The sequence below is a fragment of the Prionailurus bengalensis genome, chromosome B3, assembly GCF_016509475.1.
Source record: "Prionailurus bengalensis isolate Pbe53 chromosome B3, Fcat_Pben_1.1_paternal_pri, whole genome shotgun sequence".
Classification (NCBI taxonomy): Eukaryota; Metazoa; Chordata; class Mammalia; order Carnivora; family Felidae; genus Prionailurus; species Prionailurus bengalensis.
The window spans coordinates 5,084,244-5,109,361 of record NC_057355.1 but is presented as its reverse complement, the minus strand read 5'-3'; the positions used below and the strand labels follow the sequence as shown (position 1 = coordinate 5,109,361).

General features: G+C 53.2%; 2 protein-coding genes and 1 long non-coding RNA gene across 5 annotated transcripts in view; 2 read left to right on the top strand and 1 right to left on the bottom strand.

Annotated features, from left to right (window-relative positions):
• ZSCAN2 (zinc finger and SCAN domain containing 2) overlaps positions 1-7,208 on the top strand; it is a 21,348-nt gene extending 14,140 nt beyond the window's left edge. Inside the window, exon 3 of the mRNA XM_043554691.1 lies at positions 4,495-7,208. Coding sequence (XP_043410626.1) covers positions 4,495-5,936 — 1,442 coding nt within the window. The 3' untranslated portion in view covers positions 5,937-7,208. The remainder of the gene's footprint in view (positions 1-4,494) is intronic.
• LOC122468229 lies at positions 6,432-20,731 on the bottom strand. 2 transcript variants are annotated; one of them, XR_006293166.1, is made up of 5 exons: positions 20,558-20,731; positions 18,456-18,625; positions 17,737-17,928; positions 13,182-13,316; positions 6,432-6,541 (listed from the first exon to the last, which is right to left on the bottom strand). It is a non-coding gene; the product is annotated as an uncharacterized LOC122468229 (long non-coding RNA). The 2 variants fall into 2 exon arrangements; XR_006293167.1 differs by lacking the exons at positions 6,432-6,541; positions 13,182-13,316 and adding an exon at positions 16,498-16,837.
• Positions 13,962-25,118, top strand: LOC122468226 (zinc finger and SCAN domain-containing protein 20-like). Of its 2 annotated transcripts, none has more exons than XM_043554690.1 (8): positions 13,962-15,666; positions 16,420-16,504; positions 17,060-17,136; positions 17,848-17,971; positions 18,438-19,205; positions 19,606-20,058; positions 20,760-20,858; positions 22,403-25,118. In XM_043554690.1, the coding sequence occupies exons 1-8, from the start codon at positions 15,268-15,270 to the stop codon at positions 23,422-23,424; spliced, it is 3,027 nt and encodes a 1,008-aa protein (XP_043410625.1). In that variant the 5' UTR covers positions 13,962-15,267; the 3' UTR covers positions 23,425-25,118. The 2 variants fall into 2 exon arrangements, with proteins under 2 accessions (XP_043410625.1, XP_043410624.1); XM_043554689.1 differs by having other exon boundaries at positions 20,757-20,858.

Below are 25,118 nucleotides of genomic sequence, written 5' to 3'. Positions count from 1 at the left end.
CCAGATGAGGCAATCCGTGAACACGTCCCGTCTCCCACCCACCTTCTCTCAGCCCCGATTTTGGCTAGAGTATCACTTCTGCACCGCTCTGTAACCTTGACGTTCTCTTTTCTCATCGTAATCGCCCCAGTAGTGTGAGACTTGCTATCAGGCGTTCATCCCCAGCCCTTTGGCTCCAGGGTTGCCTTCATCTCTTGGTTGACCGAAGCTCACCTCCTGGTAGTTTCTTCAAGAAGGGCTCCTAGGACCCACATTCTGTGACTTTGTGCAGATTCAGCGCTGTCTGTCTGCAGGCCTGATCCTTGGGGGTTTTGTTGAACACGAGATCCCCCGCCCACCTTTGCTTTCCTGGGCTGCCTCTCGGCTCTTGCCGCCTGAGGCGCTGAATGTCCCCGTGGAGAAGTCTCAGCCCAGCTGGTTCTCCTCCCCCATGTGAGTGATTGGGGCCTTGTTGTCCCCTGTCTCATCGCTAACCACTCTGGGCTGGTTTTCCTGACACAGCGCACCTTTCAAGGGTCCTCGTAGCTTCATAGGTTACACTTTTAGTGTTTGTTCTGTTCCTTGGTTTAGTTCCCTTTCCTCGCTAACCCCAGTTCTGTGCGTGTGGCCTCTCCTTTTGTCCGTTTCCGCCCTTCTCTTTAATCCCCTCGTCCTCTCTGTCCCCTTCTTTTCACTGCTTTTCTCATTTGGGTCCCCCTTCCCCCTTTCTGAGCTTTCCCGTCTGCCTCTTTTCCTTTGTGTCCTCATCTTGGCCTCTCGTCTCCGGACTTCCCCTGCCTCCCGGAGCCCTGCCGCCACCGCTCCGGCTCTTTGTCGCTCCAGCTCTTTCTCGACCGTTCACTTCGCAGCCGGCCTTCCTACGGGCAGTTGCTTTGCTTAGTGTTGTTTTAACGTGTGACCTATGTCGCTTTCTCAGGAATAATTCCCATGATTAATGTGAGGGTCAGAGGCTCTCTCCTTCTCCGCTTCGCAGAAACAGACGCTCCCTGCATATGTGGCTCATGTGGGTGATTCTGGTTGCAGCCTGACCTCCCGAAGCCAGCCCCGCTTGCCCAGGTCCCACATGCACTGTTGCTCTTGAGGGTGAGTCCCTTACCTTCAGGAAGTGACTTTCTGAGCTTATTGAGATCCGTTGCCCTTAGTCCCCCCCCCCCACTCCCCCCGCACCCACCTTCCATGTTTATTCTCTTCACTTCCTGCCTCCTCGGCCTCTGCCCAGTCTCTGCTGTTTTTGGAAGCCCTTGTATGTATTTTGGTGTCTGCAGATTAATCTGCTCCCTAATCTCACTGCAAATGGAGTTTGGGTTCTGTTCATCTTCCCTGTTGCTTCTGAGCTCGTTCCAGAACACACCAACCAGTTCTTCTGATTTTAAGGCAGCGGAAAAGCTTATTAGCTAGTGTCCTTGTTCAGAAGAGAACAACTAGTAAAGTCATTTTAAAAACATGTCTTGGGTAGTGTTGGCTTGCCGAAAATAAACCAGGGCAGGGCGTCTGCCTGGAGGACCTTGTAGAAGAGTGGTGATGGCAGACCTCTGTGCTAGAACCTTGGGAAACCGTTGCAGGAAACCGAGGACGTGCAGAACTCCTGGTCCTGGCCTCGTGGGAACATGCACCGGGCCCCTCACGCCTGCCCCGGTCCCTGGAGACCTGGGGCCAGAGGGCAGGTGTAGGGGCTCCCACACTACCAGCAGAGTGTGTGTTAGTGAGCATGAAATGTACCCTTATGTCTACCTGTGAGTTTAAATACAGTCTCAGCCAGTATTGACTGATGGCACGGCTGGAACCCGGGTTCTCCCTGAGGGATGCGTGGCAGATTTGATCATGTGCACATACGGAAATTTACCTTACCTTGCAGAAACTCATAATCATGGAATCAAGCATCTAACTTTAAATAAACGATTTCTGGGGCGCCTGGGTGGCTCAGTCGGTTGAGCGGCCGGCTTCGGCTCAGGTCATGATCTCGCGGTCTGTGAGTTCGAGCCCCGCGTCGTGCTCTGTGCTGACCGCTCAGAGCCTGGAGCCTGTTTCAGATTCTGTGTCTCCCTCTCTCTGACCCTCCCCCGTTCATGCTTTGTCTCTCTCTGTCTCAAAAATAAATAAACGTTAAAAAAAAATTAAATAAACGATTTCTTAGCTTCAGTCATGGAAATGTCACTAGGACTTTGTATAATTATTTTACTAATTGTCTTCCCTGCTCTGGATGGATCTGCTCTTTTCTGGAGGTCTTAAGTTAGGTGTTAGGGATAATCAGCCTGTCATCCTTATCAATAAATCATTGATTTACTTCTGTACCCTACAGAATTCCAAAAAAGAATCAAAGACAGCTTACGGAAACTGCACAAGGGTGCTCGCTTCAGTAGCACATGTCCTAAAATTGGAACGTTACGGAGATTAGCCAAAAAGAAAGAGAGAGAAAGAAAGGGGAGGGAGGGAAGGAAGGAAGGAAGGGAGAAAGAAAGAACAGAAAAAAGAAAGAAAAAAGAAAGGGGCACAAGGAAATTATAGCAAAAAAGAAAATAATGGGAGGGGAAAATGAGATGAAAGAACAGATTGCAGGCGGGACAAACATCCAGTATTCTTTCTCTGAGCTTTTGGCTCCAAGCTTCCAAGCAGGCAAGGCAGAGAGGGGGAGCCATCACCAGAGGTTTGAGGCAAACACAAATGTGTTGATCAGAGAGTGGTTCTTTTGGGAATTTCGGTTACAGGGAAATTTCCTTCTCGCTCATCAAGAGGACATTGTGTGGTATAAACAATGTTGCCAACAACTTCCTGGCAGTGGTAACGTTCCCGACAGCCATTAATTTCTGATGACACTTCTCAGACTGCTCGTGACTATCGGCCAGAGTCATTAAATCAACACACGGTTCAGTTCTGCGAGAATCAGAACAGTGCGATCCAGGCTAACGGCTCTCCACTGCTCTGGTTTGATCCTGGGATAGACTTCAGAGTCTCCGTTAAGGAAGGGAATGCATGTCTTTTCGGGGATCCTCCCGAATGACTTCTTTCACCCAAATGTTTGATAAGGACTGGGCGGTAGTTTGACAAGTTTCTGGAAGGTAGATACTTTGTATTACTGATGGGAGGTCCATTCTACTGCAGAGAAATTTTAGGGCTCTTTTAACTGCCCACTTGCTTCCAGTCATCTATATAGACACTTGGAAGTCGTTTTTGCAGAGGCCCTGTTATCTCATCTGTCTTAAAATCTAGTTCGATTATTAACACCATAGTGTGATGCATGAGATTATTATATAATCTTTTTTTTTTTAAAAAGCTTTTTAATTTATTTTTGAGAGAGAGAAAGAGACAGCGTGAGTGGGGAAAGGGCAGAGAGAGAGGGTGAGAGAATATCCTGACGCGGGGCTCGAACTCATGAAACCATGAGATCACGACCTGAGCTGAAACCAAGAGCTGGATGCTTAACTAAGCCACCCAGGCACCCCTGAAAAGAGACTGAGTTTTAGGGAAATTTCTCCGGCACCAATGAAAAACGTATTCATTCATTCACCAAATTTAATTGAGCACTTGTTAGGCATATGGCACCTTGGTGAGTTTTGGGGGTCATTGTGTTCCCTGTTGTTTTCCCTTGATTAGGATTTTCACATCCCCACCTGACTTCATTTCCCAGTGAAGAAACAGATATAGATGTGGGACCCGAATCTTTAAGTCTTAGAAATTCTGGGTGATTACCACATGGGTATGAGGTCTGACAACCAGATAATCAGAAGGAAAGGAAATCAGCCTGGTTTTTTTCTTTTCTTTCTTTTTTTTTTTTTTTTAACATTTTTTTTATTTTTGTGAGACAGAGAGAGAGCGCAAGCAGGGCAGAAAGAGAAGGAGACACAAAATCTGAAGCGGGCTCCAGGCTCCGAGCCGTCAGGATAGAGCCCAACGAGGGGCTCGAACTCACGAACCATGAGATCATGACCTAAGCTGAAGTCGGACGCCTAACTGACTGAGCTACCCAGGCGCCCCAGAAATCCACGTGGTTTTTTAAAAGTTTTGAGTATTCCTTGGCCTCTTCATTTTCATTAGTTTAAATTTTAGGGGAGCCTGCCTGGCTCAGTCAGTAGAGCGTGTGACTCCTGATCTCAGGGTTGTGAGTTGGAGCTCCGCATTGGGCATGGAACCTACTTTATTTATTTTTATTTTTTTAGTGTTTATTTTTGTGACAGAGAGAGAGAGAGAGAGAGAGAGCGTGCGTGAGCAGGGGAGGGGCAGAGAGAGAGGGAGACGCAGAATCTGAAGCGGGCTTCAGGCTCCAGGCTGTCAGCACAGACCCCCCACGTGGGGCTCAAACTCAGGGACTGGGAGACCGTGACCGAGCCCAAGTTGGACACTTAACTGACTGAGCCACCCAGGTGCCCCAAGCATGGAGCCTGCTTTGAAAACAAAGTTTAGTTGGTAAAAGATTTCACTCTGCTTTCCTTTCCTTTCCTCATCATTACAAGAGGTTGAGTACAAATTGAAGAAACGTGTTTTTCTTCCCTGTTTCAGATTTTGAGATCCAGAGCGAGGATGGGGAGAACTCCAATCAAGATGTGTTCGAGGACGCGGAATCAGGGCAGATGTTGCCGGAGAGGCCCGACGGGGCGGGCACTCAGCGGCCTGGCTGGGAAAGCGACTTGGAGAGAGACCGTGGCCCCGGGGGGCGCCGGGGAGGGGCCCCGGCCGGGGGCCGCAGGGAGGTGGCGGCCCAGGGCCGGGAGGTGGGACGGCTCATCGGCCTTCAGGGCACCTACCTGGGGGAGAAGCCCTACGAGTGTCCGCAGTGTGGGAAGACCTTCAGCCGGAAGTCCCACCTGATCACGCACGAGCGGACCCACACGGGGGAGAAGTACTACAAGTGCGGCGAGTGCGGGAAGAGCTTCAGCGACGGCTCCAACTTCAGCAGACACCAGACCACGCACACGGGGGAGAAGCCTTACAAATGCAGGGACTGCGGGAGGAGCTTCAGCCGGAGCGCCAACCTCATAACCCACCAGAGGATCCACACGGGGGAGAAGCCCTTCCAGTGCGCCGAGTGCGGCAAGAGCTTCAGCAGGAGCCCCAACCTCATCGCCCACCAGCGGACCCACACGGGGGAGAAGCCCTACTCGTGCCCCGAGTGCGGGAAGAGCTTCGGCAACCGCTCGAGCCTTAACACGCACCAGGGCATCCACACCGGCGAGAAGCCGTACGCGTGCAAGGAGTGCGGGGAGAGCTTCAGCTACAACTCCAACCTGATCCGGCACCAGCGGATCCACACGGGCGAGAAGCCCTACCGGTGCCCCGACTGCGGGCAGAGGTTCAGCCAGAGCTCGGCGCTCATCACGCACCGCAGGACGCACACCGGCGAGAAGCCCTACCGGTGCGGCGAGTGCGGCAAGAGCTTCAGCCGCAGCTCCAACCTGGCCACGCACCGCAGGACGCACCTGCCGGAGAAGCCCTACAAGTGCGGCGAGTGCGGCAAGAGCTTCAGCCAGAGCTCCAGCCTCATCGCGCACCAGGGCACGCACACGGGCGAGAAGCCCTACGAGTGCCTGACGTGCGGGGAGAGCTTCAGCTGGAGCTCCAACCTCGTCAAGCACCAGCGCATCCACACGGGCGAGAAGCCGCACCGCTGCGGCGACTGCGGCAAGAGCTTCGGCCAGCGCTCCCAGCTGGCGGCGCACCGGCGGACGCACACGGGCGAGAGGCCCTACCGGTGCGTCCTGTGCGGCAAGAGCTTCAGCCGCGGCTCGGTCCTCGTCATGCACCAGCGAGCCCACCTGGGCGACAAGCCGTACCGCTGCCCCGAGTGCGGGAAGGGCTTCAGCTGGAACTCGGTGCTCATCGTCCACCAGCGCACCCACACCGGGGAGAAGCCCTACAAGTGCCCCGACTGCGGCAAGGGCTTCAGCAACAGCTCCAACTTCATCACCCATCAGAGGACTCACGTGAAGGACAAGCTGGGCTGAGGCGGCAGAAGGGCCCCGGGACGCCGAGGTCCCTCCGGGAGAGCCATGCTCCCTAAGCGGTCTCTGGGGACTTTTGCGGGGACCTCGCCCTCCCCCGTCCCCGTCTCTAACACACCCCGGTGGTCGCAGGCGAACCCCCAGAACAGGGCAGGGGGACGGAGGGTCGGGTCTTCTCACCGCTTCGTTTCCAGGCGCGACTGGCGTCCTGCGTCCCGGTGCTCTGTGCCTCGGTCCCCTCTCTAGTGGGACGGGGTGGGGTGTTTCGCATGTGGAACGGAAGACCGCGTGCCCCCAGCCCAGGCTGAGTCCTCGGAAATACGGTCCACAGGTGCTGGTGGTTTCGTCCCCACCTCGCTGGGTTGAGGTGCCTTGACCCCGAGCTGCTGGCAGGCCAGGGCGCCCGGTCCAAACGCACTCTTCCTGGCGTGCGTCCTGGGCTTTGATTGCAGGTCAGGGTGGATGGGCTTGTCCAGCTCTGGGTCCTCCACGTGAAGGCAAAGGCCGTTTCTGTTTGTAGAAAGCGTCAGGAACACCTAAACACCAGGCTGTACGCCCTGGAACCAGCGTCCTGGTAGGCTTTCCGTTGGTTAAGAGCTGAACAGGGCCTGCCAGGAAGGGTATAAACGGGGATGTACACATTTGCCTGTGTCTCTGCTTACTGTCCCGTGGGAAGTCGGCTGCTGGGGGAGTGCACTGGTTTTTGTGGAGTTTTGGTTTTTGAGTGGGAAGTGAAGTTGGGGACCCCCACTGCCTACCCCTGGCCGATGGTGGTTTCTGTCTCATCGAGGGTGGAACAGCCCTGCACTCTTCAGGGGGGCCTGTGTCTTCACCCCCACAGATAAACAGCCCCCAGATCATCTCTATGCACTGGCCATTCCCGTTCTTCTATTTTTTATGTTCTATATGCAGAGGTAGAATTCTGTCTGGTAGCTTTTGTATACTTTCATATTTTTAAGGAAGTGTTGATTTTGAGGACACACAGTCTGTCCCCCGGAGGGATGTGAGCTTGAATCAGGGGCTGTCCTAACAGGTGTCATCCTTGGTCTGGGGATGCTACCAGCGCTTTGTGGTTGGGTCCTCGAGCCTTGAAACCGTAGAGACCAGGGGATGGTAGCAGGTCAAGGGGGTTGTTATAAGGAAGAGGAGAGCAGATAAAGTGTTTCTGGGAAATATGAAACCACCTCCTCCAGCGCATGGAGCCTGTGCTCACAACGGGCCTTGGTTCTTAGAGAACGGATGCTCAACATTGCCTAATAAAATAGTCTCATTCTTTTCCTGTGTCTGCCTTCTGATGTGGACCGGACTATTAGCAAACCCACACACCTCACTTCCCACCCACTCACCTCCTGCCCTAGGCCAAAAGTGGCCCAAGACCTTCAGGGAGTCAAAGTCAGTGGCTTCAAAGAACACACCTTTGGGTGAACCAAGATCTGTGTGCTTGACCGGTGCACACACCTGTCCACCGTCCTTTGCCGACTCTGCATCCAGTCTGTCAACCAAGATGGAGTGGCAGGTTTGGCTAAGAAGCCAGCGGCCTCCTAAGGAGGCCGTTGGGAATCATCTCTATCCAGAATCAACTAGTTTAGACACAAGGGGGATGTTTCTAAACTAGGCAGTGATGGTTGTTAAACCAAGCCACGTAGGCCATGAAATCCCCATCATTCATTTATTTGGCAAACATTGAGGACTTAAGTACCATCACGGTGTTGGGTACTAGGTTCTAGGAAAACTCCATGAAGTTTTCGTAGGAGGAATAATCCCACCTGTCTGGATGGATAGGGTGGTTTTCCAGCTGATACCAAATTCTGGGATTTGGGTCATAGAAGATACTAGCGCTCTCTTCCTCTAAGTCTCAAGAAAAGAGCTGATATTAAGCTTTGCAAAACTTTTTTTTTTTTTTACTCCTGTCTACCTAGTAGGGACACAAAATATCTTAGGAAAAAAAGGGACAGAAGATCAGGTTGGGAGATGACAGTCTGTGGTCCTAGAAAGGTTGAGAGTCCGTCACTTCCTGTCCTGCCTGCCCCTGGAGCGGATCTGTGGAGGCAGGGGGCGCTCAGCATGCACTGGCCTTCGTGCGGCTCCGTGCGGGAGGCAAGGGCACAGCCTTCTTCCCTGGAAGACGTCAGGAAGCCCCAGGCCCCTTGAGGGGGACTGCTTCGGCCCCCCAGCAGATTTCCTTCGGCCAGGTCTTTGCCTGTGATTCAGTCACACCTCTGTAACAAAGGCTGTTTCCCCTAAATGCACATGCATCTAGGGATTGAGGTTTTATCATGTTTGTTTCATGGAAACAGCCTTGGGACAGTTACAAATTTAGGGACAAATTTCAAATTTAGAATAAATGGTGAAAAAAAAAAAGCAATTGCTTCACCCTCGGGGAGTCCCCCGTGTCCAACTCAGCAGGTCCTCTCCGTGACTTGCTCACTCCCCTCTCCTGGGCCCTCAGGGGCCTCCTTGCATGCTTTGGCCGTTCCCAGAACCCAGCTTGGCTCACCTTCCCTGAGAACCCCGAACCTGTCCGGTGTGGCCTCCCTCAGCGTCCGGCCCCAGAGCAACAAGCTTGCCCGTGGCACCCTCACTTCCTCCAGGCTCAGCCGAGAGCCACCGTTCAGGGTAGCAGTAGGCCATCTCCTCCTGCGCCAGCGGCCGCTTCTCTCCCGGTCAGGGCCTCGCCCCCTCAGTCACTCCCCCACCCCTGCTTTCCAGTCTCCTACAGCCTTAGACTCAGCATGTCCAGGAGGCTCCCTCCCTGCCTCCTTCTTCATCCTCAACTGTAGCCAGCCTGAGTGTGAGCCCTTCACAACCCAGTTTAACCCCCCCAGGGCTCCCCTTCCTACAGAAAGGCTGTGTTCCTTGGAGCGCAGATGAAGCCTTCCCGACGGGCCTCTGAGGAAGCTCTGTACCCTGACCATCCTCACCCCCTGGCCGCTCCCCTTGAATGTGCTCCACAGGGCCTGCCTTGTCCTCCCGCTGTCCCCTGTTCCGGGATGCCTGGCCTCCCGAGGGCACACCTGCACGTTTCTGAAAACTCAGTCTGGGTACCGTCTCCTTCATGAGGCCTTCCCTGCTCTTCTCTGGCAGACCTCACCCTGCGTCCTGCACCCAAGCACTGTCCAACCTCAGAGCCTCAGACATGATTCTGCCCCTCTGCCTTCTATGTGTTATGATCACACCTGTACTGATGTCAGAAGCCAGTGGGAAACTAGGCATGTTCTTTCCTGTAGCTGAGTCTAGTACGCAATGTTTCTCTTGTCTGGACAAGCAATGGGACTTGGAGACTGTATCTCATCTCACTCTTACCCTTTGATCCTAGTGCGTTCATATGACATATCCTGAGACCCCCCCTTGTTTTAAGATATACGTTTAAAAAAAAATTTTTTTTAATGTTCATTTATTTTTGAGAGAGAGACAGAATGTGAGCAGGGGAGGGGCAGAGAGAGAGGGAGACACAGAATCCAAAGCAGGCTCCAGGCTCCGAGCTGTCAGCATAGAGCCCCATGCTGGACTCTAACTCACGGACCACGAGATCATGACCTGAGATGAAGTTGGACGCTTAACCGACTGAGCCGCCCAGGCGCCCCTAATATATACATTTTAAAATACAAAACACAGGTAAGTGCACAAAAGTGTATGCTCACGGCACTCTTACAAACTGGACACACCCATGTAACCAGCACCCAGACCGAGAAACAGCACCGCCACATCCCAGAGGCCCCTCAGGTCCACGCCCAGCAGTACTTTGTCACCCTGTCCCTGTTCTCACGTTTGGCACAGTAGAGGGAGTGTTGGGAGCTGGACAGACCTGGTTCTAGACACTTGGGCCACCAGTCCCCCCCCGCCCCTTGACTTTTAGTAGACATTTTACAGTATGAGGCAAGTCATAAAGAGACTTCTTTTTTCATGGAATTTTTCTTCCCTTTGGGTTGCATTTTTATACTTTATGATAAGCCACACTAGCCTACAGTAACAACCCAGGGAGCAGCTGCTGTGCACCGGCTCTGTGCTACGTTCTACACGTACGCCTCACTTGATCTTGACAACCCTGTGAGGCAGGTCCGTATCCCCGCTTCGGGGCTGGGGGAGTGGAGGCTCAGAGGGGAGTCCGGTGCGTAACCTGCCCGGCACCTGCTGCTTTATTTCACTGTGTTATTAAAGCCCTGAGAAGTACCCATGGGAAAAAATGGAGAAAAGAACCAAACACTGAAATGCAAACAACACTGGCTACGAGGCTTCCCTGTAGCTGGTAGCAAGAAGATCCCACAACTGGAATTGGTCCTGCCTTGCACGGGGCCACGTGACCGGTGGTGGCTCTTCCCAGCCCCTTATCCCTGACTTTGCAGTCCTGTCTCCTCACAGGGAGCTCGGCAGGGACCCAGGATGCTGGGCTCGCACTCACAGTCCCTCCCGGACAGTCCTGGAGTTTTTTTCACACGCACGGCCATTTTAACCTCTCCTGTTGCCCGGGCGGGCCCCGTTAAGCTATTTCAAATTTCTGGACAGAATATCAGGGCCCTTCCTTTTTCCACTCTCATGATTTGATAACACAGCCCCAGGCCCCAGAGGAAGTGGAAGTAGGATTGTATGGACAATGGTCAGATTTTGAGACAGAGGATTTCCTCGCCTGGTGGGGGGTGACGGCTGGTGGCGAATCCCCTTTGGCTCTCCACCCAGCCACTGGTGCAACTGAGCTCATGCCTCTGGTGTCAGCAGGGGCTGTGGCTCTAGGGCCTACCTGCCCCCGGTTCCCCCTCTCCTGCTGGCTCTTCCAGTGTCCCAGCTCTGATAACTTTCCATCCCTTCGCAGGCCCGAGCCAGCTGTGGAACGGCTGTGGGGTGGGGAGTCCGGCTCCAAGGAAACACCACCCGGGCCCCCGGAGCTCCCGGGCCCTGGCAGACACAGCGTCTCCACTGCCTGTTTACACTGTTGGCGTCTGAGGGCAGGCGTGCCTGCCAGGAGGCCTCAGCGGGGGCACCTTTGGCCAATTGACCGCAGAGTTCTGGTCCCCGGCCTTTCTGGTGCAGAGACTGGATTTCCCCAGCTACCCAGAGGTGACCGGACCCTGGGTGGCAGGCTCCTGCTAACTCAACTTCCAAGAGACCAAGAGAATCTAGAACTCCAGTTATTAATTTATGGAGGGGGATCTCCTATCACAAGCCTCCTTCAGAGCACCCCTTATTCCTGGTCTTGAGTGACTGCAAGGGTGGCTTTGTGATTAGAGAGTGCTTGAGCAGCCGGACATGAAAGGAAGCGGTCATGTGAGGGACAGGCAGACGCCAGCCACGAGCCCCTCCGGGGACAGATGCTGGGCTTCAAAACCACTTGTTATCCGTGTCCCCCCATGCTGTCTGCTCAGTGCCCAAGATGGCCTTGTTAACTCTGCCAGGTTTCCCTGTTGGACAGGTCTCCTTGCGCAGGTACGTTAGTATCACTGGTTAAATGAGTTGGATGGATGGTCCAGTGGGCCTAGGGAACATAGTCTCCACTCATTATATGTGGCTGTCATCTGTCGAATTCCTGGAGGATAAGCTTTTATCTCCTTCACCTGGAAATCCTTGTCCCCTTATGCACTGCTTCTAAACACCTCTGTGCAATGTTTTTCTAAATACATCAGGGATCCAGAAACCAAACGCTTGCTGAAACTGACGTGCAGACATTTGCCGCTCCTAGCTGTCCCAAATGGCGCTGCCTTCAGAGTTGCTGGCTCCTGTGTCTCCCTCCCACTCGTGTCCTGGCATCTGTGACATAGTGGATGGTGGGTTGCGAGCCAAAGAGACCTGTTGGGCGTCTGGGTGGCTCAGCTGGTCGAATGACCGACTCTTGATTTTGGCTCAGGCCGTGATCTCGCCATTCTCGGGATCAGGCCTCGCTTCTGGTTCTGCACGGACAGCGTGGAGCCTGCTTGGGGTTCTCTCTCTCTCTCCCCCTCTCTCTGCCCCTCCCCCCAAAGCATGCTCTTTCTCTCTCTCTCTCTCAAAATAAACTTAAAAAACCTAGAGACCTGCCAGACCTGGTTCTAGACACACCTGTGCCACTAACCAGCATTATGATGAGGCAAATCACTTCCGGAAGCCTCATTTTCCACATCTGCAAAACTGATGACAGTGCTTGCTGTGCCCACTCCAGAAGGCTGCTCAGAGGAGGTCGATCACTCTGTATGGCAGAGAACACTAAAACCCTATCCGTGGTAGTATTGCTAACTCTGACCTAGACGTAGCCTGCTTTCACCAAAAAATGCACCTGCCTAGGTTTCTGAGGACAACTGTCCTCTGAGGGACCAGGAGGCCACAAGTGGGAAAGTATCTCATGTGTGTAGACTTTTGGGGGTCCTTTAGTCCCATTCTTTGAGGGGCGTGGCCCACAGCTTGAGGACATGTATGCGTGTCTTCTCCCTTCAAGAACTGGATTTGGTGTTGATGGTCGATATGACTTGTGTTTGGGGCTACACTCTCCCTGCTTGATTTTGCTTCCAGTGGAAGTTCCATGTGCTCAGGAGCTCCCTGAGTTAAGGTAATAGGGCAGGGACGTGGATTAGTAATTTTAAATTTTATTCCTTTTTTTTTAAACAGAGGAGGGGTGCCTGGGTGGCTCAGTCGGTTAAGCAGCCGACTTCGGCTCAGGTCATGGTCTCGTGGACCGTGAGTTCAGCCCCGCGTCGGGCTCTGTGCTGACAGCTCAGAGCCTGGAGCCTGTTTCAGATTCTGTGTCTCCCTCTCTCTGACCCTCCCCGGTTCATGCTCTGTCTCTCTCTGTCTCAAAAAATAAATAAACGTTAAAAAAAACCAACAACAACAGAGGAACCTCTTTTCAAGGGAAATCTTAAACTAATAGAAAATGCATAAAAGCAAAGCTTCTCCGTGACTTGATGGTGGGAACCCAAAGCCTTCTCCTGGCCCAGACTCACAATTGGACTTAGGGCTTTCTGGAAAGCCCCTCTTGCCATCCTGTGTTTCCCTTGCCTGCCCCTCCCCCCCCCCAAGGCTGCCCCTTCTGTGGGAATAATCACAGCTTCACCCACCTTTAATTGAATTTTGGACCTTTCATCTGTTAAAGAGGGAGTGAGGCCTACTATGCAGGATTCATTATCAGATCCAAACCAGAGAAAATATGCAATGTAAGTGCTCAATAAAATGCAGTTTCCTGCCCCCTTCCCCTGAGGCCGCACCTTCTACCCTCTTGGGCTCTCCCAGTCGCTCTCCAGTATTTCTTTCCAGCCACATTCTTTGAAGGCACCTTTTAGCACTTACCACACTGCATTGGAGATATGTGGGTTGTTCGGGGCAGCATTTTAAAATTGCATCCACCAGAGGCGCCTGGCTGGCTCAGTCATTGGAGCATGCCACTCTTGATCTCGGGTCATGAGTTTGAGTCCCAAGTTGGACCTAGAGATACAAAAAATAAATTAAAAAATAAATACATAAAAATGCATCCTCTGCTGGCCTGCATTCCTTAGGAGGAGGGAGTGTTTGGCTTGGGCCAAAGTTAATGTTCCACGGCTGATTGTTGGAATGAATAAGCGTCAATAGTATTCATCTTGTCAAAGTATTCACCTTAAATCTCCCAGGGCTGTGCACGCAGGAAATGAGGGTGTGTGGTGGACGTGTGTGTGTGTGGAGGGGTGGTGGTGGTGGTGGTGGTAAAGCATTGCCATAGTGGACAACCATGCCGGAAAAGTACTTTCTTAAGTGGCGAAAAATCTGAATTGGAGTCTCGGCGGTGCACTCGCAGACCCCGGGCCCCCAAAGGCTCTCCCTCTCTCAGGGCCCCCGGCAGTCGGGGAGCGGGTAGGACCACATCACCTCCGCTGGGTCTGTTCCAGGCTGTGGCTCTGAACTCCCAGATCCCGCGTGCAGTAAAGTCCCACCCCTCATCAGCGATTCGTCTGAAACACAGACGTCTAGGCCGTTCTCACATTTTATTGGCTAGTGCTGTTGTCAGTCTGCGGGCACGGAGGCCTATGGGAAATGGAGTCTGGCAAAACCCAGTCCTTCTGGGGATCGCGTTTCCGCTTCCGGTGTTTAGTGGAAGTCCGAACGCCAGGACTCCGGGTCCGGGCTGGGGGTTCGAGGGTCGTTTGGGGACGTTGTGCGACCGCGGAGAAGGTGCCACGGGCCCCGGCCCCCCGGCGTCGCAGAGCCTCGGCTGGCGCGCGCCGCTGTCACCTCGGGCCCTAGCCGCCCTCGTCGGGTGGGCGTGGCCGGACCGAAACCCAGGGTCCCGCCGTCTCGGGCCCAGGCCCCGTCGCCCCGCGAGCGGCCCCCGGGCGAGATGCGGCCCTCGTGCTGGCGGCGCCCTCCTTCGCGCCGCCCACCGGACTCGGCGGGGAGGACTCTGGCCTTGTAGCCGCCGAGGCGACCCCGTCCCCAGGGCCCGCATTTACCCCATAAGGCTTCCAGAGAAGGTCGCCCGCGGAGCAGAGTAACCTTCCGGTGTAAGTCACGCTCTGCGGGCCAGTCCCCCAGTCCACGGTCAAGGGGCTGAGCCCCTGTTTATTTCCTGCCAGACACCAGCCATGTGACCTTGGGCAAGTCTCTGGGGGTCTCTGAGCCACGATTGCCCAGCTTTGAGGGAGTTGAAGTCCAAGTATTTCTTAACTTTCCTGCCAGCCCTGACATCCCGTATGGGTCTGTTTTTAGTATCTCTGCTCTTAAAGCTTGTAATCGTAACCAGGGTAAATCTCCCTGTTTGGGAGAGAGTTATTCCAGGGCTGAGGAATCCCGAGTGGGGTGACCAGCCAGAGGTGAGGGCAGTTTAGAGGTTGGACCCTTTGAATCTCTGAAAGGTTAGAGCCAGCTCCACCCGGCTGCTGCTCTCCAAGGTGCTGCTACCTTGTGCGCCCTCTCGTACTTGTCCTGCCACATTGACTTTGTCACACCCTAGTTCCGAAGACCGGTGGCTTGGGAGGGTGGGCGGCTTGTTGTCCCCATTGTCTTCTCCAGTCCATCCTCACTCGTCAGTGTGGATGAGTGACATCTCGGCCTCAAGTAAATTGCTGTGCAAACACAGCCTCAAGCCCCCCTACTTTCCAATCAGATCACCCGCTCTTGACCCTCCTCTTAAACTTCTGGAGCTGCTTCCCCGGTGACACAGGGCCAGACTCCACGGGCACCAGGACATGGGGAGGGGAGGATACAAAGGCTCTTTTCTTCACCTCAGTCCTGCTGGGCTGACACTTGTGATGGTCACTAGCATTCACTCTGTAATGTATTATCCGTGGCTCTAGAATTTCGAGTTCTCCTTAGTGACTCCTATCTGATGGTAGCTCCCCGTTGAGGTAAAGGAAGAGCTCTGAGCTTCAGAGCCCAGTGGCAAGGTTCTTCCGTGAGCTGAACGATGGCCGTAGCTGGGGACCCACAAGTCCAGACTCCTCGAGCGCGAGAAGAGCTTCAAAGAGTGAAGCTGGAAGACGATTCCCACTGGGAGCAGGAAATTTCCCAAAGGAGCGACCCTGGACCAGAGACCTCCTGCCGGCGGTTTTGGCATTTCTGCTATCAACAAGCATCAGGACCCCGGGAGGCCCTCATCCAACTCCGGAAGCTCTGTCATCAGTGGCTGAGACCAGAGAAGTGTACAAAAGAGCAGATCCTGGAGTTGCTAGTGCTGGAACAGTTCCTGGCTGTCCTTCCTCGGGAGATCCAGTTCTGGGTTAGACAGAAGCATCCAGAGAGTGGAGAGGAGGCCGTGGCCCTGGTGGAAGACTTGCAGAAAGAGCCCGGGAGACGGGGGCTCCAGGTGAAAAGCGAGCACCTTGTTCTGGGTAAAGCAGGGGGAAGTGGGAGAGCGCCCTTGGTTTGCCAGCAGTGTGGGTGATGTGCCGTACTTTGCTGTTCGTGGCAAAGTGGCATTTGCTCATTCCCTGGGCCTGGTGGCTACGGCTTTCCTTCCACGCTCAGACGGACTCTTCCGAGAATGCGTAACAGCGCTTGCTCTGAGTGTGGGGCCCTGCCGTTAAGTAAGAGAATTGCTTAAAATGGCTTGAACACCACTCCGGGCGAGGAGGAGCACACAGAAGGACAGAAAAGCTAGGGTTTGTGGGTGGGTGGGTTGGTTTTTGGTTTCTTTTTGGAGAACAGCTCTCATTCGTCAGCAGCCAGCCTGACACAAGTGGCTTCACTGGTCTTTATGGCCAGTATTGCACCTTTGGGTCCTATTGAAAAACAGCTATATGTTTGGTTGGCTGAGTCTTGCCTCAGGAGAGCTGGTGGGCAGATTGCAGTGAGCCTGGGATCCAGACCTTATCTGTTAGTCTTTTGCACATCCACACTCCTTACTGGACTGCAGTGATTTGCAGGAGACTGATTTCCTCCTTTGCTTCTTTGCATCTTGGGATAGTTAAGTTTTAGTGCCTACGGAATTTCGACCCCTCTAGTCCTTGAACAGGGACAGGAGGTATGCTCAGAGGAGAAGGAACGCTTAGGATCAATACTAGCTTCCCAAGACATCCATCTCAAGCAAGCACAGACAGGATTCATGTGTCTGTCACAGGCAGTGGTGAAGAACTCACAGCCAGAACCGGAAGAACAGTGGCATCACAGTCCCGAAGAGGAACTCCCAGCCTTGCACAGGAGCGGTAAGAAGCAGCAGTCTGGGGAGAGGGTGGGTAAGTTCCCTCAGAGTGCCGAAGGTGGGAGGATGGGGCAGGTGAAGTGAGGCTTGGGGGATCCTCAGCAGGTACCTCCGAAGGGAGGAAGGGCCTTGGTGGGCATGTTTTGTAAAAGTACCCAGCGGAGCCTGTGGTACCTCTCCTTGTGTGAGTGAGGTTCCTGTCCCAGTAGGTTGGGCACAGATTTTAGGTCTGGCTGGTGGAGAAAGCGCAAGGTGGGGTCAAATCCAAGCACAGAAATTCTCAGGACAGGTACATGTGTCCCAGACCAATTTGGATGAGGCAGATGTGTTATCAGAACTGAAGAAGAAAATCATGAAACTGCATCAGTAACCTGGATGGATATGGAAGGGGAAAATTGGGAACTCTCCTCACTTTGGTTTTTCACCAACTTTCTTTGCTGGGACAGAGCAGACACCAAGAGAAGGGGGAAGACTCTTCTGTTTCAGAACTAAGTTGGGCCCGTCCTCAGGAGGAGTTGAGAAACGTGGTCTCCTCACGGCTCCTTTCTCTTCCCCACAGGCCCGCCTGGTCCTGGAACTCTGGGTCTTTCTGTGGAGGAGGGCGGCGGTGACCAGGGGATGATGCACAGCCCCCAGGTGAGCCAGATCTTTCTCTTACTTAGGACGCCTTTCACTATCCAAGTGGGGGCCCTTTGCCGCCAACTCTTTTGCTCAGCAGAAATGCCAAGAGAATTTTACCCAGCGGTGGTGGAGGGGGTTCTCCGTAACTTTGTAGATTAGGCTCCAGAATTTCACCAGCCAGAAAAATGTTGCTGAACCCCCCCTCCGTCTGGAAGGCAGCACCACAGCTGAACAGGTGTTGCTGAACACCCCCTCCGTCTGGAAGGTGAGGAATGGTATTAAGTCATTCTTTTCCTTGAGCCCGAGATTGTAAGATCATGCTGATTGGCACGTTTGCCTTAAAAGGAATAGTTACTTCCTTCTTTCCATATCCGAGTCTTGCCCACATGGTGTGCAGGACTGTGGGGGCGTGGAGGGAACAAAAGCCTCAGGGTCAGAGAGTCCTGCGTTCAAATCCTGGCTCTGCCACATACTGACTGTATAACTGAGCAAGTGTGAAACTCTCTGGCACAGCGCACCTGGCGTTCCGTAAATGTTAGCTTCTTTCTGGCTTTTCTTTCTCTCCCCCGCTCCCTCCCCGTCCTTTATTGCCTTTAAAAGTCAAAGAAAACTCACTTTTTAGTTTCTCCTCAGCCTTTTTTGTCACCTGCCCTCTGATGAAGGCCGTGTAGGGAGGCATTTTGTCCCAAGGCGGCACCTTTTGAACAGGGTGTTATGTTTTCCCAGGAGTTGGTGACATTCGGCGATGTGGCCGTGTACATCTCCCAGGCGGCGCGGAGGCAGCCAGGACCTGGATGGAGGAACCACCTGGAAAGAAGTTGGGAGAAATCTGCAAGTGAGGTCTCGCCGGGTAAGAGCGCCGTTTTCCTGTACAAAGTTAGCCGTGGCGTTATCTGTAGTGTTCACTACCCCAGACCTTTTTGGGACCATATTGTTCAAAGCCCTCAATTCTGCTTGAAAAGAGACCCATAATCTAATACCAAAGTCAGTGCTCTCAAGGATGAGTTTCTAGAACCCAGAGAGAATATTGTATTGACATTTACTGACCATCTTAGGAAGACGGTCAGTAAAGTCTCTGGTGGGAGCCTGAATTTTATTTGCTTCAGGACAGGTGTACGTGCATGTGTAGGTCTAGATTTGGGCCTGGAGTTTTTTCTTACTGTTCCCTCGCAGCCTGAATACTACTTTTACTGAGGCTTCCCGAGAATCCCTTCAGACTTAAAAAAAAATGAATAGTATCTCCCCTGGCATATAAGGTGGTTGGGATGAGAGTCACCAAACCACTGTATCTTCTGTGTGTCTCCCTCTGCAAACAGATTTGCCAACCCCCCTACCCAGTGTCAGCTCCCACGTGGAGCAGGAGGAGGACCCACGGAGGCGTGATCTTCAGCGTCCCGGAGAGGAGAACGCCAGCGACTCCGCAGCGGGCGGGGGGAGAGGCCAGCCTGGCCGCGTGCCCGTCCTGAGAAAAGCCAAGATGTGGGACGAGCTGGAGTTGCAGGGCCTGGAGGATGAGAAGGTGGCAGGGGTGCACTGGGGCTATGAGGAAACCAAGACTTTTTTGGGAATTCTCAGTGAGTCTTGGATCCACGAGAAACTGCGCACCTGCCATCGGAACCGCCAGGTGTACCGGCTGGTGGCCGAGCGGCTGCGGGAGCGCGGCTTCCCGCGGACCCTGGAACAGTGTCGCTACCGGTTCAAAAACCTCCAGACCCACTACCGCAAAGCCAGGAGCACGCACGCCCCGGGCACCTGCCCCTTCTATCGTGAGATGGACGCCCTGATGTGCCCACGGGCCGCCACCCCCCTTCCAGAGGTGGCAGGGGCTCTTCTCGGGCACAGGGCCTGTGATGTGGAGCACGCCGAGCTTCAGGGGCGCCGCTGGGGACAGGAGGAGGCAGTGCTGGCCGAGGCTGTGTCGGAAGGCAGGGCAGAGAAGCAGGGGCCGGACCCCGGCCACACAACAGCATCTGTAGAAGAAGGGCCTTTAGGAGCCGTCACAGAGGATTCTGACGGGGAAGAACTGGGGGTCGAAGAAGTGTCTGGAAGCCCTGGAATCCCAGCCCTGTTTCGGAGTCCGGCTGGTAAGTCCTTGTCGTGAGCAAGCTGGGAGGGCCCTCGCTGTCAGCGGGGTTTGGAGAAAAGCTCGCCGCGACCGGTTATTTCGGGGGTGCCGTGGGGATTCAGGGCACACTGTAGTCGTCTGGAAAGGGCAAGGAAAGGCTATTTTTATGTACAAATGGGACAGCCCTTTGTTCCTGTGTGCAGTCGAGAAAAAGGAAGAACCATTATGTAAGAGTCATGTGTATGAGTGTAAAAATAAACGTGTGCATATTGTCGGATCGAGTCCCATCACAGAGGAAAACCCGCTTGACTGTTTCTCCGGAAATCACCGAGATGCTGTGGCGGGAGTGGGGGGGTCTCCTGCTGTCCTCCGCACAACCAGCAGCACCGTCTCAGCTCACCTCTGTACCTCTCCTCCAGGTGTGCACTGGGGCTACGAAGAAACCAAAATTTTCCTGGGGATTCTCGGTGAGCCCTACATTCACGAGAAACTGCGCACCTGCCATCGGAACCGCCAGGTGTACCGGCTGGTGGCCGAGCGGCTGCGGGAGCGCGGCTTCCCGCGGACCCTGGAACAGTGTCGCTACCGGTTCAAAAACCTCCAGACCCACTACCGCAAAGCCAGGAGCACGCACGCCCCGGGCACCTGCCCCTTCTATCGTGAGATGGACGCCCTCATGAGCCCCTGGACCCTTGCCAGCACCTTTGATGCCTTCGAGGTGGCAGGAGGCCTCCTGCGGAATAGAGGGGGCTCCGAAGAGAACCGGAAGGCCGTGCTGGAAGGTGTGATGGGAGACGGTAGCGAACTGGCAGAGAAGCCCCGAGAGGAGCCCAAGAGCCGTGGCCCCCAGGCTCTGAGGGGGAATCCCAGTGGTAAGCTCTCCTCCCCACAGCGGCCACAGACAGTGGGAGAGACGAGGGCCCGAGGGAAGCATTAGGGACTGTGAAGCGGGAGAGATGCTTCTTGTCTATCACTCTGGAGTGACCTCCTCAGGTTAAGACCGATTTCTTAGCCAGTAGTGCAGGGTGACTCACAAAGACAACGTTGAGGGTCTTGCCTGCTCCCTGTCTGCTTTTAGTAACAACATCCTAGAAATAATATTAGTAACCATTATAGGAGGAAAGAGAGGTCCGAGTGATGTAAAGTTCCAGTTGTTTGTTTCCATCTAACATACCCTGTGCGTATTACATACAACAGTCTGCCACTGAAAGACTTCTCTGTTCTTGGGCAAACTGGTTAAACACCTAGGCCTCCACTGTCTCATCTGTAAAATGGACAGAGTATCTAGCTCACTGGGCTGTTGTGAGGATCCTGGTACCTTGCTGGCCCTCAGCAAATGTTCCTTTTCATTGTCGCCATCATTGTACTTACTGTCAAGATAGATGAACACCTTGCCCTGTACTCCTCACTTAAGGGGGCACGTTTCCTGAGTCATTCACTAAACGATTTCTTCTGAAAACCAGATCTTTCTGGTAGGTGTTTCCATTCTCATTTCACCCACCACGTCCAGATATAAGAACAGAAGGCAAATTGCATAAGAACTCCATGTCCCTTCTTGATTTTCCTCGAGTAGGACTTCCAGTCCGCCAGCCAGACGGGGTCTCGAGGCCAGAGAGAAGTGAAGAGCTTTGGAATGACGATCCCCGGGACTTCCGGAAAACTTCCTGTGCAGGTGGGACATGAATGAAAACGAGCAAAAGCTAGTATTGCACCAACAAGGAAGTCAGATCTGGAATTCCGAACATGGACAAGGCAGCACTGGGCGAGGGCTGGGAGAGGAACCCACTCACTTGGCCTTCCCGGTTTATTATGCAGGGGTGCTGAAGCCACAGGATGTGGGAGAACAGAAAAGCAGGTGGCAGCCAGGAAAGCCTGCTCTCCTGAGTTACCGTGGCTTCTAGATAGATATAAACAAATCCTTAGTGTTGATGATTTCCCTCCTAAATTTCTTTTTTTAATGTTTATTTTTGAGAGAGAGAGAGAGAGAGAGAGAAACAGAGACAGACAGACAGGAGCGAGCCGGGGAGGGGCAGAAAGAGAGAGAGGGAGACACAGAATCCGAAGCAGGCTCCAGGCTCTAAGCTGTCAGCACAGAACCCCAGGCGGGGCTCGAACCCATGAACCGTGAGATCGTGACCTGAGCCAAAGTTGGAGGCTTAACCGACTGAGCCACCCAGGCACCTCTAAATTTCTTTTTTTTTTTAATGCCCCCTTTATTTATTAAGTAAACATCTACCCCCAATGTGGGGCTCGAATTAATGACCCCAAGATAAAGAGTCACATGCTCTACCAACTGAGCCAGCCAGGCTCCCCTCCCTCTTAAGTTTCTATCAGAGTTTTAACTATAATTAACTATCACTTAACTAGACTAATAGAAAAAGTGAGCCCTGGCAACCCCAAATTAAACAACAGTCAGCCTTAGCTTATTGCAGGGGTGAATTTCTCATGGTTAAGATGAGCTTCCCTCCTTGGTTGGGCTCAGTCATTTTGTTGGAAGTTTAGGAGATCTGATAAATAGTACTGCTCTCCCCCGCTCAGATTCCAGACCAACCAAGAAACCTAAGAGTAAGACGCTGAGATCAAATGACAGCTTTATAACTGTAGAGCCGTTGGGCAGTGTGGCTCAGATGGGTGGCCACGGTGGGCTTCCTCACTGAAGCCCAGTTGGAGCCACAGGCAGCAGGGGACGGCCACAGCCTCGCCCCGCAGGGATAGAGGCTTCACTGCTGGTCTTCTGAGCCACGGGGCCCAGCTCCTCGTTCATCAAAGAAGTCCTCCCTCCCAATTGCAAGGAAGGGGACGGAGAGAGACCAGAATCACTGTCAGGCTCGTCCCTCTGCCTGGAAGAGAAAGGTAGCCTTTTAGTACAGGTGGGTGGGGAGAAGAGGGGCCATGCCTGGGGGCAGAGCATCTGATTGGCGGGGAGAGGAAGAAATGGGCCTGGGTCCTGCCCTCCTCCCTTTCCTCAGCCTTCCTCCCCACCACCTTCTTGTTCAGAAGCTGGGGGAGGGAGTGAGATCTGGAAGTCTGCTGTCTTGAACGAGGTTCAGCCCTGTTCCAGATGATCGGTTTCTGGTTAATGGCAAACTGACTGTGTTCTGTGTGTCACCGGCAAGAGTTTGTTTCCGACCGTCCGGTAGGGCCGCTTTCTCATCGGTTCTGTTCTTCTGGGCTCAGAAAACACGCTACATTCGCAGTTTCACCTCATTCTTTCAGATCTTGAAACAAGGACAGAGAATGAGGAGAATTCGAGCCAGAACATTTCAGAGGAAGCAGAACTGCCGGGGGCATTATTAGAAAGACCCGAAGTGGATGTTTCCCAGTACCTTGCCTGGAGGAGAGACTGGGAAGGCAAATATGGGGCAGAAAAGCAATGGGAGGTACCCTTAGAAGATGGACGAGGGTCACTCTCCCCTCCAGAAAGAGACGCAGGGAAATTCATAGGTCCTCAGGGAACCTACGTAGGAGAAAAATCCTATCCATGCTGTGAATATGGGGAAAATTTCAGCCAGAGCTCCCACCTAGCTGTCCACCGGTTAGCCCACATCGGAGAAAAGAAACCTTTTAGGTGTGGCCGTTGTGGGAAAAGCTTTGGCCGAAGCTCACACCTGGTCTGCCACCAGAGAACCCACACCGGGGAGAAGCCCTACAAATGCCCCGAATGTGGGAAAGGCTTCAGTGATCATTCTAACCTCACAGCACACCAGAGAACCCACACTGGAGAAAAGCCCTATAAATGTGGAGAGTGCTGGAAAAGCTTCAACCAGAGCTCCAGCCTCCTGATGCACCAGAGAGTCCACACAGGAGAGAAACCCCACAAGTGCAGTGAGTGTGGAAAGAGTTTCACCAATAGCTCGCGCTTCAGTGCGCACTGGCGAACGCACACTGGCGAAAAGCCCTACCAGTGCCCTGAGTGCGGGAAGAAGTTCAGTAAGAGTTCCACGCTCACCAGCCACCAGAGGATCCACACAGGAGAGAAGCCCTATGAGTGTCTCGAGTGTGGCAAAAGTTTCAGTGACCGCTCAAACCTCATTACCCACCGGCGAATTCACACTGGAGAGAGGCCCTACAAGTGTGGCGAATGTGGGAAGAGCTTTAATCAGAGCTCAAGTCTCATCATACACCAGAGGACCCACACGGGAGAGAAGCCCTACGAATGCGGTGCCTGTGGGAGGCGATTTAACAACAGTTCACATTTTAGCGCGCATCGGAGAACCCATGTGGGCGAGAGGCTCTAAATGTCTTTTAAGAAGCATCAAATCTAGAAGCACCACAGAATCTGTTCTAAGAAAGGTCTGTATGGTCCTTGATTCTATACCACGACCCCCACAGGAGATGGGAGACCAGGGATTTAGGTCCCAGTTCGGTAGAGGTCATAGTGTTTCTCTCACTGAAAACTCAGCTGGCTTACGGAATACTACTCAGGGCTTGCTTATCCGCGCTATGGAAATGGAAGCTAATTTCCAGAGAATTCAGAGACTCATTCTGAATTGGACTGTACCACCATCACGATAGGTCTCCGTTAGGATTCTGTGCCTTAACTTCCACAGCTTGGTAATATGAGGGTGAGACTCTTGTCCCCAAGACCCCCCTTCAAGGACAGAGGAGGTCCGCCCCGCGGTGTTCGTGGCATTAACGGTGGCCGGCTCCGCCACAGGGCCGGTAGTGGCTGAGCTCTTTCTTCTCAGCACTGGGCAGCTAGGCGGGGATTTATTAACTGAGCACATTTTTCAAGGTCTTCCACGGTTCTCCCTGTGGAGGGTGGGGCCCGCGAACCGTCTCCATTTCTCTACGTGCTTCTTACCCAAGAGGAGAGCACTCTGTCGTGTCATTTGGAGGAGGAAAGGTCAGTGCTCCAGGTTGGCTTTCTAAACCATGACCTACTCTTCCTCTCGACATGTTAGGTTGAGCCATAGGAGACTGGCATCTTTGAGGTATAGAACCAGCAATTAATAGGACTCGACCTAAGCAGACGTCTCGCAGGGTAGAACCGCTCCAAATTGCCAGCAGTGCTGCCGGCGAGCCCTACGGCCCATGCGGTGCCCTAAAAATATAACACTGGGTCTAGGAGATCACGAACAGGATGATGAAATGGGGAAAGCCTTTTCCGTTTGCAAGTACGTCCGGAGCAACGACCACTAACCTTGGCAGCGGTAAGGAGGCCGGGTTGGAGGAGCCGCCGCTCCATCCCCGGCCTCAGGGGAGGCCGCGTGCCGGTGAACAGGTCCTGGAGATCTGGGGTGTCTCTGAGTGAGCAGAGCACGGCCCCTGGAGGGACTCTGACACACGCAGCAAATGGTGCTTAGAAAGAAATGGAATACGGTTTCTTGCTCTTAGTTTCTCCTTCGTGCATTTGGCTTGAAAATATTTTCCCCCAACCTTCCAGAAACCCACCAGTTATAAAACAAAGCACAGTCTACACATGTCACAGTTTCATATCGTTGGATTTATAGAATACGATTAAGTAAGGAGTCTTTTCTAACGAACATAAAAGAACCTATTCAAGTAAGTGTTGTCCGTCAAAAGCAGCCGTTCTGACGGGCTGTGAACTCTGTTTGTTGTTGCCATTACTGAAAACATTGAGTTTTCCTCTGAGAATTGTCTTCAGGCCACCTTAGAAGGCCTCCTATCGATGTAGTTCTAGCACAGAGTAGTGTCGGGCATGGAAGAAAGGCTTAATAAACACTGGCAGAAGGAACAGCGTGTTTATTATCTGGCCCGGTCACCTCTCTTATCTGTGAGACTTGTCTCTGCCCAGTATCTGCTATCTGGAACCAGAAGTCCTTCGAAGGATGTCAGTTTGCTGCCACTGAGGACACTTTGGAGAGCCTGTTTTTGGAGATCGTTTTCAAAGAGGTATCCCAGAAATCTGAGTTCAGAATTTTTTTTATACGGCCAGGAAATAAATCTGATAATGTATTCTTTTAAATCA

Excerpts from the sequence above, each read along its gene's own strand:
- LOC122468226 (XM_043554689.1), top strand. The coding sequence starts at position 15,268 with ATGGCCGTAGCTGGGGACCCACAAGTCCAGACTCCTCGAGCGCGAGAA. Across the intron at positions 17,137-17,847 it reads GGATGATGCACAGCCCCCAG|GAGTTGGTGACATTCGGCGA; the intron begins GTGAGCCAGATC and ends ATGTTTTCCCAG. Across the intron at positions 20,859-22,402 it reads CCGGAAAACTTCCTGTGCAG|ATCTTGAAACAAGGACAGAG; the intron begins GTGGGACATGAA and ends TCATTCTTTCAG.